The 15769-nt window shown below is 39.5% G+C and overlaps 1 protein-coding gene across 2 annotated transcripts in view; it reads right to left on the reverse strand.

Annotated features, from left to right (window-relative positions):
• The window catches only part of Magi2 (membrane associated guanylate kinase, WW and PDZ domain containing 2), a 1283222-nt gene extending 1279083 nt beyond the window's left edge, over positions 1-4139 (reverse strand). For both annotated transcript variants that reach the window (XM_076862515.2, XM_076862511.2), the window contains exon 1: positions 3839-4139. In XM_076862515.2, the coding sequence (XP_076718630.2) occupies positions 3839-4139 (301 nt within the window). The remainder of the gene's footprint in view (positions 1-3838) is intronic.
• Positions 4140-15769: the final 11630 nt, after the last annotated feature.

A 15769-nucleotide genomic window follows, 5' to 3' on the forward strand; every position in this document is an offset into this window, starting at 1 on the left:
GGTTTAACTTTACGATATTAGCCGAAAGTCAGTCAAGAAGAAAGCATGACTCTTAATAAATGTGGATCTACTTCCCTTTCAAAGATGTCTTTGAAAGCAGCAATAGCACGGAAAGCAATGGAGATCTTCTCTCTAGCACTGAATTTCAAAGGCCTTATTTGGCCTATCTTCCACATAGGATGAATCAGAAAACGTGTTTGCCCTTTATTTTCCATTGTGAGATATCTAATGGGAAAATAAATCCAGGCTCTGTGGGCCTGGATGCATTAGCAGCCATATAGTGCTAGGAATGTAGAACACAGGGTCTATGCGATGGTCAGATATGAACTTCAGTGATAAACAAAAGAAAAGGCAAAAGAATAACCCTTAGCATTCCAATATAGAGCTCAAAATCACCCAAGGAACTGTCTTTGACTTGGTCTGATACGTTAATGAGATCATAAAACAGAACTGCCAATTTAGAAGTAAATACTTTGAGGAGGAAAGTTTATTGTCATAAATGAAAAAGCCATAATTCATAAAAAAATAATTATGTGTGACAATAAATGATATTTTTCATATATGGCTCAATAATGTGTGGCTTAAAAGGAGATGGCTTAAACTATAAAGGGAAACCCCTTAATTTAATTAAAACTTTTTAAAAAATGGGTTTGAAAGCATTTAAATAGTAAAGAAAAATGACATCTATCTTGTTTAGTATGACATAAAGTCCTAGTAGCTCATCTTCTTTTAAAATTAAAATAATCTAAAATTATTATGACTATAATGTAAAATTAGTCAAATTAATACATAAAATTTGATAAAATAATGTGATTTTTATCTGGTATATATTTTATCAATATACTTGTTATTCATACTTTCATTTTCTTTATAAAATCTGCCTTAGTTTAACAATAATTATTCATGTAGTTTTTGTACAATGCTCAATATCTGAATGAATATTCAAAAATCATCTCATTAATATTTAAAAATACAACTGCTAACAAACGATGCTTAAGCTTTCAGCTATGCTAGTTTTTTGGCTCTACAGAAATATAACTACTGAGCCAAGAGTTTCTACATGATTTTCCAAAAAATGAAATCTGTACTAAAACCCAAGAAATAACACTACATTTATGGTTTTGAAATTTTTACTTTGTTTACAGTGATAAATAAAATAAACATTATTTGACAAATAAAAGAATGACTTCAACAAGAGAATTTTATATATGAATTACTCTACTTAAAAGAGTATATAAGAGATTATATGTTCCACAAATGGTAACAGAAGCAATTCCTTTTCTTTCAGTCAGCAGTGATTCAGGAGGTGAATCAGGTACCCATGGGGGTTCTTTGAACAAGGGTACAAAATTCTATCATCAATGAAGCTGTGATGCCTAGAACTGAGGGCTAATATATGATGCAAAGTGATATTAACTTAGATATATAACTTCCTGTGCAGATATTCTCTGAATTCTAAAAGCAACAATCCTCCAAATAAAATGTAATACCAAAGTTTAGTGATTAGAGGCTGTCTTATAACAGCAGGATACAAATGACACCTAGTTCAAGTCTCTGTCTTACAAAGGAATCCAGGGAAAATAATCATTTTAGCTTCTTCATGAACACCCACAATCATGGGAAGCTCAATTTGCAATATTGCTCAGAGACTTTTGGAAAGCTGTGTTAGAAAGCTTGTTGTTTAAATAAAGATAAAGATGCTTCAGCCTTTAAAATTTTTCCATATATTCATCTTAGTCTTGTCTTGTGGACTGTCATGGGATAGTCACAACTCCTTTTTGTACTTGATAGCTTTTCAATATTTAATGACAACTTTTATGCCCTCACTTTTTCAAAGTGTTTCCATTGAATTTTTATGGAAATGAAATAGTACTCAACACTCAATAATTTCCCTTTCTTTCTGTTTTGGACACATTATTGGTTGCTAGTATTAAAGTTTGCCAAAGACAATATCAATATATAGTACTCAGAATAAAATACTACAACATTTAAGATGCATTCACCATTGCAAACCACAATTGGGCAATTTGATCCCTTGATAGGACACTATTAGTTCAATTTATGAATGTGTTAAATTTTGCAACCACTTTTCATTACTAATACCAAGCCCATGGTGAAGAAAAACATGACTATTAGTTATGCAGTACATTTTTGTACCCTAAGTCAGAACTTAACATTTATATCTATTGCTATTAGGTAGTAGCATGACATAAAATATGCTAACACAAGTCTCAGTATTTGTCTTGGGTGTGTCATATTGAAAAACAACAACATACTGTATTACCTAACTCATATTCTTCAGTGTCATATTAATGTACTTTTGTGTCTTACAAGTTGCATCAGACTGTCTAAAGTCATCAACTATTAATACTAAAATTCCAATGAAAACATTTTTGTATGACAATTTACATTTAAAACTTCTTTTTTCTCTTGCTAACTTTTAGATAACTGTTTTAGACAAAATTTTATAGCAATCAGAAAATTTAAAGTGCTATCCCTAAGACCGCTTCTTGATAGTTGATCATGCAATAGGATTAAGTGGTTATTCAAAGTAGAGACGATGATATATATGCTCAACCCCATCTTTGAGGCAGGACGATTTAACATTGACAACAAACCTTAGATTGACATTCATGTGCAGCATACATACATACATGTGGCACATGAAATGTGCATGAAGCCATAAAATGATATGTATGTAATCACGTGTGAAAAACAGATACATTGGTTTGCACTTGTTAAAGTTGTCCTCTATTTAAACTCATATTTTATCTCATTCTCTTCTCCTTTGGGAAAAAAATTTTCTGTTAAGCAAAGACGGAGTTAGCGGGAGAGTTCTGAAACATTCATCTCCTTAAGTCCACGTCACAGCCTTGCACTGTGGCTCATCAAAGTCAGGTTGGAGCTGAGGGAGTCTGAGCTGTAACCAGCTGGTATTCCCATCCAACTCCTCCCCAGAAACACGCCCCTCCAATTCCTCAGCCAGAGGAGAGCCCAACCACAGGAGGACTTCCATTCCATGAAGACACCCCCTGAGTAAACTATACTCTGGGAACCATCCTCCTGACCCCCCAAAAGTAGAACGCGCAGCTAGCGCCCCGTCTCCTTCCGGAGCCTCCTCCCGACAGCTGGCTAGGGGTGAGCGCCGGAGTTAGTCAGTCTGCACGTGACGCGCGATGCCCACATGACACCACCGTGGGCGGGGGAGGGGGACAGGGGAGTGAAGCAGGGAAAAAGTTACAGAAGACCCATCAAAGCTCCCAAAGCAATTTATTCCTTCTCCTCCTCGCCAGTTAGTGGTTCAGGGATATCTAGGGAACAACTGGGGACCCAGGCATCTCCAGTCCAGTTCTCGAAAAACTGGACGCAATTCTCCACTGGTCTCCCACCCTCTGCTCCTCCCATCCCCGCTGGTTATGCCGCTGCACCCTGGAGTTGCTCCTTCCTCCTTTCTTTCCCTTCCTTCTCCATCCCTCCCGTCTTTCTTTCTTTCCTTCCTTCCCCCAAAGCTCTTCGTCCACTGCGGGCGATGCCACTGACGCACATTCAATTTGCCCCGGGAGCTCTGAGGAGGTCAGACAAGGCCGAATACCTTCCAAAGGGGAGGGTCTAACTACGCAAACAAAGTTGCACGCCACACCGCAACCTGCTCCTCCCCTCCCCTTGGCCCCCCAAGTCGGATACCCGGCACAGTTCACTTGCACCTCAGGTCCTCTCTCGACCCCACCCCACCGTCGCGCAACACACCCCCTTCCACATGCGCGCCCACCCTTGCATTGCCCCGCGCCGCAAGCCGTCCCTCCGCCTGGCAAAGGACCCAGCCAGCAGCTGCGCTCACCTTGCTTGACACACTTGAGCCGGAGGGGGTCCTTGCAGTGTTTGATCACAGCCAGCACGTCCCTGATGGTGAGTCCCGCCACGGGGGTCTCATTCACCTCCAACAGCAGCTCCTCCGACACCAACTTGCTGCCGCTTTCATAGGCCACCTTGCCGGGCTTCACCTCTCCCAGGTAGGGGAACTGTCCATTCTCGGCGCCCCCCTTCAATTCAAAGCCCAGCTGCCCCTCCGGGTTCCTGCCAATGACACTCTCATGGACTTTGCTAGTCCAGTGGCTTTTCTTTTTCAAGCTTTTGGACATGGCAGTGGGGTGAGTCTCCTCAGTTCCTGGGGTTCCTTTGGGGAGGGTGTTGGTATTGAGAGAACGAGGATGGAGGAGCAAGGGGGCAAAGGGGTGAGAAGAGCAGACTTTGCCTTCCTCCCCCCTCTGTTCGGTGCTTTCCCTCTTCTTTGGATGAAGTGTGGACGAGGAAGGGGGAGGATGAGAGGGATGGCTGGGCAGAGGTAGGAGAGCTTGGGTGAGGTTGTGCTGTCCCTTGAATGACACTCAAGGCTGTGGCCCCGCAGCAGAGGAAGCTGTGGTGGCGGCGGCGGCGGCGGCGGCAGAGCCAGAGAAGCCGTAGCGAGCGAGTGGGGTGGGGGTGGGGAGAGAGGGTAGGGATGCCGGGGGCCACTCCTGCGTGGTGCGAGTGGGAGCGCGCGCGCGCGCCTGGGTGTGTGTTGTTAGCTGATATCCATGGCAGCTGCAGTGGCAGCGTCAGGGAGTGTGTGTGTGTGTGTGTGTGTGTGTGTGTGTGTACTAGTTGTACTGTACTGGCAGAGGGGAGGAGGCAAAGGAGGAGGGAATAAGCCGGAGAGGGAGGAGGGGCGCGCGCGCACCGGGTGGAGAGCCAGGGAGGGCTTCGCCGCTGTATCCCTCCCTCCTCAGCTTGACCCGGTAGTGAAGGCAGAGAGAGAGGCAGGCTGGGTCCGCCTGGCAGCCTACGGGAGGAGGCGGGAGTGGGGAAGGAGGGGAGACGAGGCCCGGCGTGGGGAGGCCGGCAGCAAGGGCCGCTAGCCCAGTGAGGACCTTTCTTCAGCCCCTGTAGTGTCCCATCGGTGCGCCAGGCTGCAGCGCGAAGAGGACGCCCAGACTTCCTCTGACCGAGCTCTGATGGAACAGAAATAGAGGGACCTCAACAGCTGGCGAACCGAGTGTCTGATGTCTCTTGGAGCCGGATCCTACCGTGAGAAAACTGGGGTGCAGAGACCTGGCGAGGAACTGCAGAAGGCCTGGGAGCCTGGAGGTCTGCGGTGCGGAGGAAGTCACTGTTGAGAGAGGCCGCATCGCTTCACTTTTACAGTTGCTTACTCTTTGCAAAGTTCTCAGAAGTCCCCCTCTGAGAAGGGAAAGTTAGAGAACTGAAGTCTGGTTACTGTGATTGCGGGGAGAAGGTGAAGCAGAATCCTGGACTCGGAGCCCGGACTGAAACTTAGCAGAGGGCGGGGGTTGTCTCGTGACGGGCGATTCTAGGGATCTGAGTAAGGGGTTTCACTTTTTTCAGTAGGAGGAGCGGGAAGAAGAGGGCTACAGGGGTGAAGTTGGAGAGGAGACTGTTGCAGAGAGCAACCTCCTCGGAGAAAAGGAAGCTTAATCCCAGACCGGAGGCCCAGGGAAGGCAGGGCACGCCCTGCCCAAAAGAGACGCCAGTCAGACTTGTACCTAAGGAAGAAACCTTAAGATGATCTAGACAACCTCCTGCTACAGTGAAAAGAAAGAAGGTTTTGATCTGGACTGGAATTGAACTCTCTAACCCCCAACTGTCTCATTTCCTTTCACCAAGTTTTCAATCAGGAGGAAAGGTGAGGACAGGGCTCAAGAAAGCAGGAGGGCTGCTAATTTTCACTCTTAATGCCCTACAACGAGTGTTGTAGGGCATTAAGAGTGATTTTTAAAATGTTTCTGTAACTGATAAACGAATTTCATTTGCTTAACTTTCAAATGATATGTTTCAGACAAAAAAAAAAAAGTCTAACACCCACTCATCTTTTTAAATCAGTGAACAAAAAGCATTGAGCAGTTAGGATTCTTGATGTCTGAGATGAAGGGAATGTGGGAGGCAAGCAGTACAGTTAAAAATGCTTGGAGGACCCAAACAGAGGGGGATTGAAGCCAGCCTCTGCTACTTAGGAGGAGCGAGGAGCATAGTATCAAGGAAACTCAGCTGAGACTCAGTTTCCTTCTTTGTTTAAATGGGATTAATACTACTAATTTGAGAGGGCTGTGGTGAAGACTAAGTTAGGAAAAGCAGGCAGAACTCTTGCCTGGCACAGGTGGGTAGGCGTTCAAAATGGTAATTTCCTTCCTCTTTCCCTCCCTCACTGTTTGGGGGGAGAAAAAGATCAAACTAGGTCAGAACTGAAGAAGAACTTAAAGAAGGTTTGTTTAGCTTTGTGTCTTTTTTTCATGTAAGAAACCAGATCTCCAAAGAGTCAGCTGTAGCTGGTGAGGATTACTCAGTGATCCAGGGCCAGTGCCTGGATGTAAAACCAGAGCTGCAGGCAGTGCTCAGAAACAGGCAAGATTTTGTAGCAAAGCCCAGTCTCACCAAAGGAAGTTAGGTTTTAGTAGGATGAGGCACTATCCTAAGTGGAAACTGAAAGTGAGAACAAAATATGTATTTGTTTAACACCAATTACAGGTTACCATGTATGGGTAGACAAATACTTATTAAGTTCTAAAAATATATCAGATATTCTTCTGTGGGCTTTATACTATGTATTTCTCCTAATACCTTAATAACGTAGATAATGTTTTCATCCCTTTTTACATGTAAGGAAACTGAGGTACACAGGGATGTACTTTTGCAAGGCTACAGAGCTAGTCGGTGTTGAAGCAAGCATCCATTCAGAGTAGAGTGTTTGTTTGTTTGCTGCAGACTTTGTCTCAGTCACTGTGTTGAACTCTCTCCCATGAACTTACCATGCATCATACCAGCTATGAGTACATAGTGCCTCCAAAGCTTGGTTCTATTCCATCTTTTAGGGACAGTTAGGAAAAATATAAAACTAATGGAGCAGGAATTTGATGCAAGAACATGCTCATCCTTCAGAACCCAGTGGAGTCATGGAAGTACATGCCAGTTAATTTAGTGTTCCTCAGCTCCAAGTCTACTCTTGTTTGTCCTGAATTGTTATATTGGAGCTAAAATCTGTAATATTTGCTGTCATATTGCACAATATTAGGTTTTGTCAGCAGAAGGTGCTAGATTGGCACAGACAAAAAGGAGGGGCTCTTGGTCAATCCGTGGCTTTTAGGCCAGTGTGTCCAAGAGATCGTTGTTACTCACTCTCCAGTAAATTTGGGTAATTCTCCAGTCTGTGGCTTCCCTGTCAGTCTCACTGACACGTCAGTAGGTGGCCTCCTAGCAAATTTTACCAGCAATGCAGCTGGTGAATTACTGCCAGCCCAGTGAGCAACACCTGAACAAATTTCACGGCCATCCCGTGAGCCATGGCATATGCTTTTTCCAATAAGGTCTGACTCTCAGCCTTGTAGAATGGTGGGTGAAGATTGGGGGAGTTCTTCCATGATATTAGCCTCCTGATTACTCCCCTGCAGTTCTAGAGGCAGTGACTGCTCCTTGTATCTGCTATCGCTGCATTCTTTAGTGGTCTCTATTCTTTTAGTAGTTGATCCCTTTTGTTACTTAATAACTCTTCATATTAATTTTGTTCTCTTTCAGTTATGATACATGGTGTAAGAGGAACCCTGAAGAGAGTTTAATCTTGGGAGTCAGAAATTGATACTGTCTTTATTTAGAGAAACTTGTGTGACATCTCATAGATTATTCCTTAATCTGAAAAAAAAAATGAGGTGGTAATACATATATGACAGGGTTAAGTATCATGTAAAATGTGAACTTGAAAGCCATCAGAATTGAAGGTATTAATTATCAGTATAGGAAATAGGGTAGCCAGAAAATGAGGATATTTTCTATAAAAATTGGGAATTTACTGGGGAAGGGGTTGATAGAATTTCTTGTCAAATTTATTGCCATCAGATGAATAATTTTGTTTGTATTGACTACCTTTTCAAAGATGAAAACAAGCTGTGAGTCTCAAATAATTTCAAATTTCCAGCTGTAAAAAAAAATATGGCTGAAATCACAGCAATTTTGAAATGCTAGGTTCAGAATAATGTAGTTCATTTATATTCTGGCATCCTTCAGGTTTGCTTTATTTCTCCTTTGTCTTCTTTGACCTTTTTGGATATATATATGAATATGAATTATTTCTGCCGCAGTCCGGCTGCAGCAAAATAACCTGGGGGGTGACGAACAACTTGCGTACATTGATACAGCAGGAGTGGGAGCCATTTATTGTAGGACAACAGAGGTATTTATACATTTTACACAGCCTATCTTAATTAGCATAAACTAGATACAGCAGTCAACCAATAAGAAATCTTCACATTTAATGGCTTGCTGGCGTTACTTCACAAACCACTGCCTCTGGCACTTTGCCAGGCGCCATCCAGACTTGTTTACAGACCCTAACATTTCTCTGGCAAAATGCCAGGTGCCATCCTGACTTGTTTACAGATTCTAACAATTTCATCATTTAGACTTCTATAAGAAAAAAAAAATATGCTAGATATTCATTCTATCCCCCCAAAACATGAAATTTTAAAAGATAAATGAAGAGAAGCCTGAGTGTGTTCCATTCTTAGAAGAGTTCTATGGTATCGATCCTTATGACAGACACAGTCAGGCTCCACCCTGATGTCCTAGGATCCCTTTGAATCTGAGTGTCCTTTCCCCTTACTTCTGTTTTTTTTTTTTTTTTTTTTTTTTTCCAACAGCTTGCCCTGACATTCTCTTTGGAAGACTTCCCAAAGTTACTAGTCTCAGTTTGCCTAAGGTGCAGAGTTAGAAAGAACCAGTTGGAAGTTAACTTCTCCCCCAGAATGGACCTCATTATGTAGCCTGGCCCTCTTCCTATACTGGCAAGAAAATCTGAGGTCCATTTATACCTTAATTTCCCCCACAGAATCATGTTGGAGCTAGGATTTTGCATGAAATCACCTCTTACCCTAGCTTGCCTATTCTGATATCTTATGGGTTTTCATGAAAGGACTTTCTAAATAAATCATGTGTATACAATCCTCATCTCAGGGCATGATTCTGGGGACCCTAATGTGAGCCATTGCCTTTCCTTTTTTCAGATGAGGAAACCGAGGTTTGGTTATTTTAAATTGCCTGAAGTCACACTACCAATAAAGGATAGAGTTGTGATTTGAAACCTGTGTGGCTCAAAGTTTTTACTACTAATGTTATATTACATTTAAACTCCTTAATACTAAGTGCATTTAAAGTAACTGAACAGATGTGGAAACAAAACTCAGCAATTGATTGATCAACAGATGTAAAATTGTTGTTCATATATTAAGAAATCTGTAAATGTTTGAGGAGGAAAGACTGTGGACAGTATGATCAACATGTGATGCACCTCATCCAAAAATCCTTATCAGAGATGTACTGACATGTCCCAAATTTTTGCCCAGTGGTAAATGTTCAGTGTGGTTCTCCATCAAGGGCTCTCTTCAAGCCGAGGTTGAACTGGATATTTCTATCAGTTTGCTACTGCTTCTGTAACAGATTAGTTGTTTAAAATCCAGGATGGGTCTCAACACACCATGTTAGACTTCTGACCTCACAAACTGTGGATAATAAATTAAGGTGCTAATTGAGATCTGCATTCCTTCTGGTGGCTTCAGGGGAGACTTCCTGTTCTTTGCATTTCTTGCTCCTAGAGATGGCCCAAATTTATTCAGTTGTAGTCCAGTTGCTCCATCTTCAAAACCAGCAATGGGGTCAGGTGTTGTGACACACGCCTGTAATCTCAGTGGCTTGGGAGGCTGAGGCAGAAGGATCATGAATTCAAAGCCAGCCTCATCAAAAGCAAGGCTCTAAGCAACTCATTGAGTCCCTGTTTCTAAATAAGATACAGAATGGGGGTGGGGATGTGGCTCAGTGGATGAGTGCCCCTGAGTTAAATCCCAAGTACCAAAACAACAAACAACAAAAAAACAAAACAACAACAACAACAACAAAAAAAAAAAAAAACCCAGCAATGGCCACTCAGGTTCTTCTCACCTCCCTGTCACTGTATTTCAGACACTTCTGATGGCCTCTTCTAATTTTGGGGACTCTTGTGATTATATCGGCCCCACCAAATAATACAACATGATATCTCTATTCTGAAATCAGCTGCTTAGCAACCTTAGCTCCATCTGCAACTTTAATTTCCCTTTGCTATGTAACATCACATATTCCTAGGTTTCAGAGTTTAGGATGTGGAACTCATTATTCTTTACAGTATTATAAATCATTATGGCTCCTATCCATACTGCTTCTTGGTTCAGGTCAACAACATCGCTATTGTGTATTATTGTGGGTTTTTCATCACCCTTTTACCTCAAAAAACACTATTGTGTTGCCAGAATGACATTTCTGAAACCACTCTTTTTCCTGTGTTTAAAATCCACTTGTTGTGTACATTATGTACACAGCAAAGTCAAAACTTCTGACGTGGCTTTGATTCTCTGCCCCTTTCCTATCTCACTAGCTATGTTTCTTTACTTACCTCTAAGGTTGGAATTGGGGGCAACCAACCTGTGGGTTCTCCAGGATAAACAAATGAAAGTAAATACACTTATAGCATCTATTCTAGGACCCTTGCAATATAAGACAGAAATTTCAACATTCAAATTTAATTATGCTTATATTAGAGCAATGTGGTACTTGAGCCAATCTCCCACCCTATCTGGGGCCTGGAGCAGCTAAGCCAGGTGTCCTACCCAAGGGTAAGGCCTGTATCTTCCCCTCCTCTTTCAATGTTTTGTTCTCACCTTCCTGAACTGCTTAATTTCCTTTGCTTACTTGGCTTCAGTCTGTGTTTGCCTAAAATACAACCCTCTATCGGTCCATCTTACAGCTATTCATCCCCTAGACATACCTCTGGGGCCACCTTCTTTCCTTTCAGAAGCATTTCTGACTCTTCTTCCTGCTGCAAACATAATTCTCCTTTACATCTCCATGTATCATTTTTGGAAATATGACTTCCTTATTTTCGTATCTGTCTTCCATAAGAGGAATGGGTGTGAATTTAAGGATGGATTCTATGTCTTACCCATCTTTACAGTCTTACACTGTCTGACACAATGTGAAAGCTAAGTAAAAGTTTGCATAATGGCAGATATGTCCAAAGTGAAAGTGCCTAAAATTTCATTATATGATCACTACTTAATATGAATTCTTATCTATTTTATTAAATTATTATTTCTTTATACCCATAGTAGTATCTTATACTAATAAAATATAGAAAAACCCATTATGATAAGAAAAAGACAAATATACCTAGATGTGAGCGTGAGGACATGGGACAGCACTGCATCTGGGCAGAGTCTAAAGATGTTGCTGATGGTGGGTGATAAGGGACAGACTCAATGCACTTCATGTTGGCCCGTGAACATTCCTATTCCTAAACTCCTTTTCAATTTGTTATGATATTCACATGGAAATTTTTAGGATTTTCTACTAAAATATCTCTAACAATTTTATAATCACCTCTCCTGTGAAGAACAATTTTATTTCAAGTTTCCAGTTTCACATAAAACTTCATATAAACTTCAGACTCTGTTCTCTAGTCAGCCCGTATTTGTACTACCATAAAATGTGACTTTCTCCCCAAACTTGTTCTAAATGGAGCTGTGAGAGGATTTGCTATGTTTATCTGGTGATTTCCAGCATACTTGGCCCAACCCAGTGACTTCACAGGTATGCCCAGCTTAAGTTCAGCAAGTAAAAATACAAACTAAAGTTCTGGAGAGAGTTTGAGCTACAGATATATGTGAGGACACTTTGAAACCTTGACCCACTTGCTTTACCCAGCAGAATGGAAAATGCAAGAGGAAAAAACCTTGAGTGAGCTCTAATTCATAACATTCTTTGCTGGACCTAGAGAGAAAGGAAAAACTAGTGAATAAAACTATTTCAATGTGAAGATCTAATGCTAAGAAATCAGGCCTCCTGAAGTTAGTGAAGGGAAGGGCTATGGGCTTACACCCCATAAAACACATACATGGAACTGTATGTTTTATGTACTCTCATGTCATATTACCTCTGTAGGGCTAATGATCTTTACCTCAAAACCTCAAACATTTTAGTAATTATGCCTTTTAGGTTTAAATCAATTAAATTTGCATGAGAAGGCCAGAACTGGATCATTTTAGTTGAGAATTAATGTTCAGTGAACCTGCTTCTGCATTATATAAAACCTCTTGGTATTTCTAAGCATTGGGGTGAAATATCTGGTTCAAATTCTCCTATAACTCAGGAATTTAATTTCAAACATCACTGTCATTGTTTATGTCTGTCTGTCTCTCTTTCTCTCCCCAAAAGATCTGAAAACATGAGAGAAAAAAATGGAAGAATCAAATTTTGACTACTTAAATTCATGATATTATCAGATAATTTTGATTGCTAGAAAGTTCTTGAAGGATGTGACTTTGATTCTTGTAAAGGGTCTCTTTGCATGAAATTTATGATCCATGAAATATATACACAGTGGAGAAAGAGAACTGGAATAGCGAATTGTTTAAATCATTGCTCCATCTTAACTATAGAGCTCACAAAGTGTGAAGAAATTGACCAGCTCAAGAAAACATGAAAAAAATTTTTTTGTTCTGTTACTTTAAAGCCATTGCAACATTTTATGTAGTGAGAATGGTTACTTTATTAAGGACCCATGATGCTTTTGTTACAGTATTCAACATCTGCATAAAATATAGCAGGATAATATTTTCTTGAACCTGGAAATGTATTCCTTCTAATCCAATCTCATGCAGTCATACTGCTTGAATATCAATCTTACTTTATCTTTCTTTTTTATTCTTTTGCTCTCTACTTATTCAGTGCTTGTCAGTCTTTTATCATTTTTCACATTCTGCTAAACTCAAAAAGACATTTTCATACTTTTTTTTTTTACTTTAAGCCAGTTCTCACTAAATTTTTAAAACACTGAAAAAAAAATCCAGATACTTTGACTTCATGCCATCAAGTAGCTGTGTCTATCTCCACCCTCCTTTTAAATTTAAGTGGATAGTTTACTTTCTGTCACATGCAATTTTTTAAATTCTAATTTTTTAAAAACCATCTTGCAATTTTTTTGTGTGTGTGCTCATTTCTACAGAAAATTTTATAAAATACTATTTACTTGTATTTTACTTTACTGTTTCTAACGACTTTCTGGTTTTTCATATTATTCCCTCTGTTTTTCCAATAGATATCTTAACTCATTATTTTTTCACTATAACTCTTCTCAGTGTATGCCTTCCTAGTTCCCTCAGTTTCCATGTGAGTTTAAAAATAATTTTAACTATCTTGAACCAATTGTAATATGTCTACTTTCTACATTCCAATTCTGCTTATTATATTTTATCTTTTTATTATATTTTAAGTGACAAGAGTTTGAGTTTAAAGAAAGTAAAATAAGAAACAAATGAATAATAATATCATGGATTTAATTCCTGTTAGTAGTGAAAAAGGATATAGGTGAAAGGCAAGTTGTAGGAAGACAGTGAACATATTAGATTTTGAAATAGTAAGGAACAGTCAGCTATGTTTTCTAGCCTTTAGAAAAGCAAATTATAAAAAAAAAAAATTGAAAGAAAAGTTCACCATACTTCCTTAGCCAGATTATTGAGAAGCACAAATGCTGATGAACATTTGGAGGCAATGAAAATGTAATTCTAATTATACTAATTTTAATAATTTTGCAAAACTCTCCAGACACTATTCCATGTGGTGTAATTCACTTTTAACAATTTTGAGAGTTAGAATGTGATCAATACTAGTAATCTTATCCTTACCCTTCTTTCTTTAAAAATGTGTAAATTGTATTATTTGTGTATATATATATACAGTATTGTATATATGACTGAATATATATTATTATATATTGAACATATACATATGTATATCTTCCAAATATTACACATAATTTCTTATAATTCTTACATCCATGGAGAACCAACCATTTGCCTGAATAGGGATTCTTTGAAAGTCCAGGTTAAACAATGCTCTTTAAATAGTTTTTTATTTATACATAAGAAGCTTAACTCATTTTCCTATTGAACTCTTACGACATGCAGCCTGAGCCTTGTCATCACATTTCCTCCTAAGATTTTAACATTCCAGACATGGCTCAGTTTTACTTTGAGAACATGACTTACATTTTTCATTCCTTCTAGAGGTTGAAAAAGGAAAAGGACACTATAGTAGAAAGAATAAATGGAACACATACCCATCAGTGAATATGAAGGGGAGAATTGCCCTAAAGTACAAAATCAACTCACACTAGCAAAGTAAAAAAAGAAAAATTAAAAGGATTTTTTTAAAGATCAAAAGGAATCAAATTGCCTTCTGTGACCATGGTAGAGTGTTGAGAGCCACAGTTTAGTGGGAATGACGCCTGGCATTTTTGCCAGAGGGAATAGTTGAAAGGTGACCCTGCTCTGGATTAGGGCAGATCCTGCTGGGAATAGGGTGGCTCCGGGATTAGGGCGGATCCTGCTGCCTTGGGCGCCTGCTACTTTGGAGTTCCCATTGAGTTCTCCTGGGCTTCAGAGAGAATTGGTGCGTGGAGCCTGGTGGAGGGAGTGTGTTCCCAGGAAGTGTGTGTAGAGGGCAGGTGAGAGTTCCGGAATAAAAAGTTGCTGTTTGAATCTACAAGGATTGGTGGCGGCTTGGTTATTTTGTGCCCAGCCAGACTGTGGCAGTAGAGTTTGGAGACAATGGTCTCAAATTATCTATCAAGGGTAATAGTTATTAAAGTGAAAAAAAAAAAAAAAGGCTAAGTTTCTTTAAGAAAGAGACATACTTTAAGACAGATCATGAAATAATTGGAAATCATTTAGTTGCTTTAGAGAATTTTAATCTTCCAAGTTCTCAATTAGATCCTATGACAATGACCAAACTTCTCAATTATGACAATGAAAGAATCAGAACTTTGGAAAAAACATTTCTTCAATCTCTGGAGAAAATTGGGCATTAGATTAGGCAGTAGAATTGAGGAGAAAAACAAAGCTATTTATTTTAACATTCTGAGATGAACTTCACAAACTTTGGATCAAAAGAGTTTAGATATCAAGAGAAAGGAATAATGTGAAGCAAGTGTAGGTAGGTTCACAAAGAACAAGTCAAATCATTTTTATGTATAAAATGTGACCTGTTTATTGAGAATCCATGTTAGCTTAATCATTGACATGAATGGGCAGATCAGCTATAAATGCTTTGAGACCAGGTACTCATCATCCTATTTGGTATCAAGTAATGCTTCCGTTGGAAATTCTCTTTTAACTTCTCAAGTATATCATAGGACACTTCCCTCTATGGGACTTGACCAGGACTGCACACAGTAGAACTCCTATTTCCCTCTCATGTGCTCCTCTAATATTTCAAGTTCTTCCAACAAACTCCCATTGTTTCCTCACATTCAATTTGTGGGATCACCCCTAGAAATCCTTTCTCCTGGATATCTTCTAGGCTTTTTCCTGAGTAGAGTCACTGAATCTAAAGCTGTCAAATAGTTGAAAAGAACTAACCAATTTTAATATACATTTGTAATATAAATTGAATTAATATATGTTTAATGTACAATGTACTTTGAAAAAGAAATGCTATGAATAAATATAATACAATTCAAAATTTTATGTAAGTGTGGGATAAAATTTTCCATGCTTTTAAAGGATAATAATCATAAACATTTTTACCTACAGTTAATAGTAGCCCTGATGTCACTCAATTATTAGTTTTTTGTAGTCTATAAATTAAATCCCATCTAGTTTGGATCTCAATTGAATTATTTCCTTATATTAAAAACTTGTAT

Source organism: Callospermophilus lateralis, chromosome 1, assembly GCF_048772815.1.
Source record: "Callospermophilus lateralis isolate mCalLat2 chromosome 1, mCalLat2.hap1, whole genome shotgun sequence".
NCBI classification, from domain to species: Eukaryota; Metazoa; Chordata; class Mammalia; order Rodentia; family Sciuridae; genus Callospermophilus; species Callospermophilus lateralis.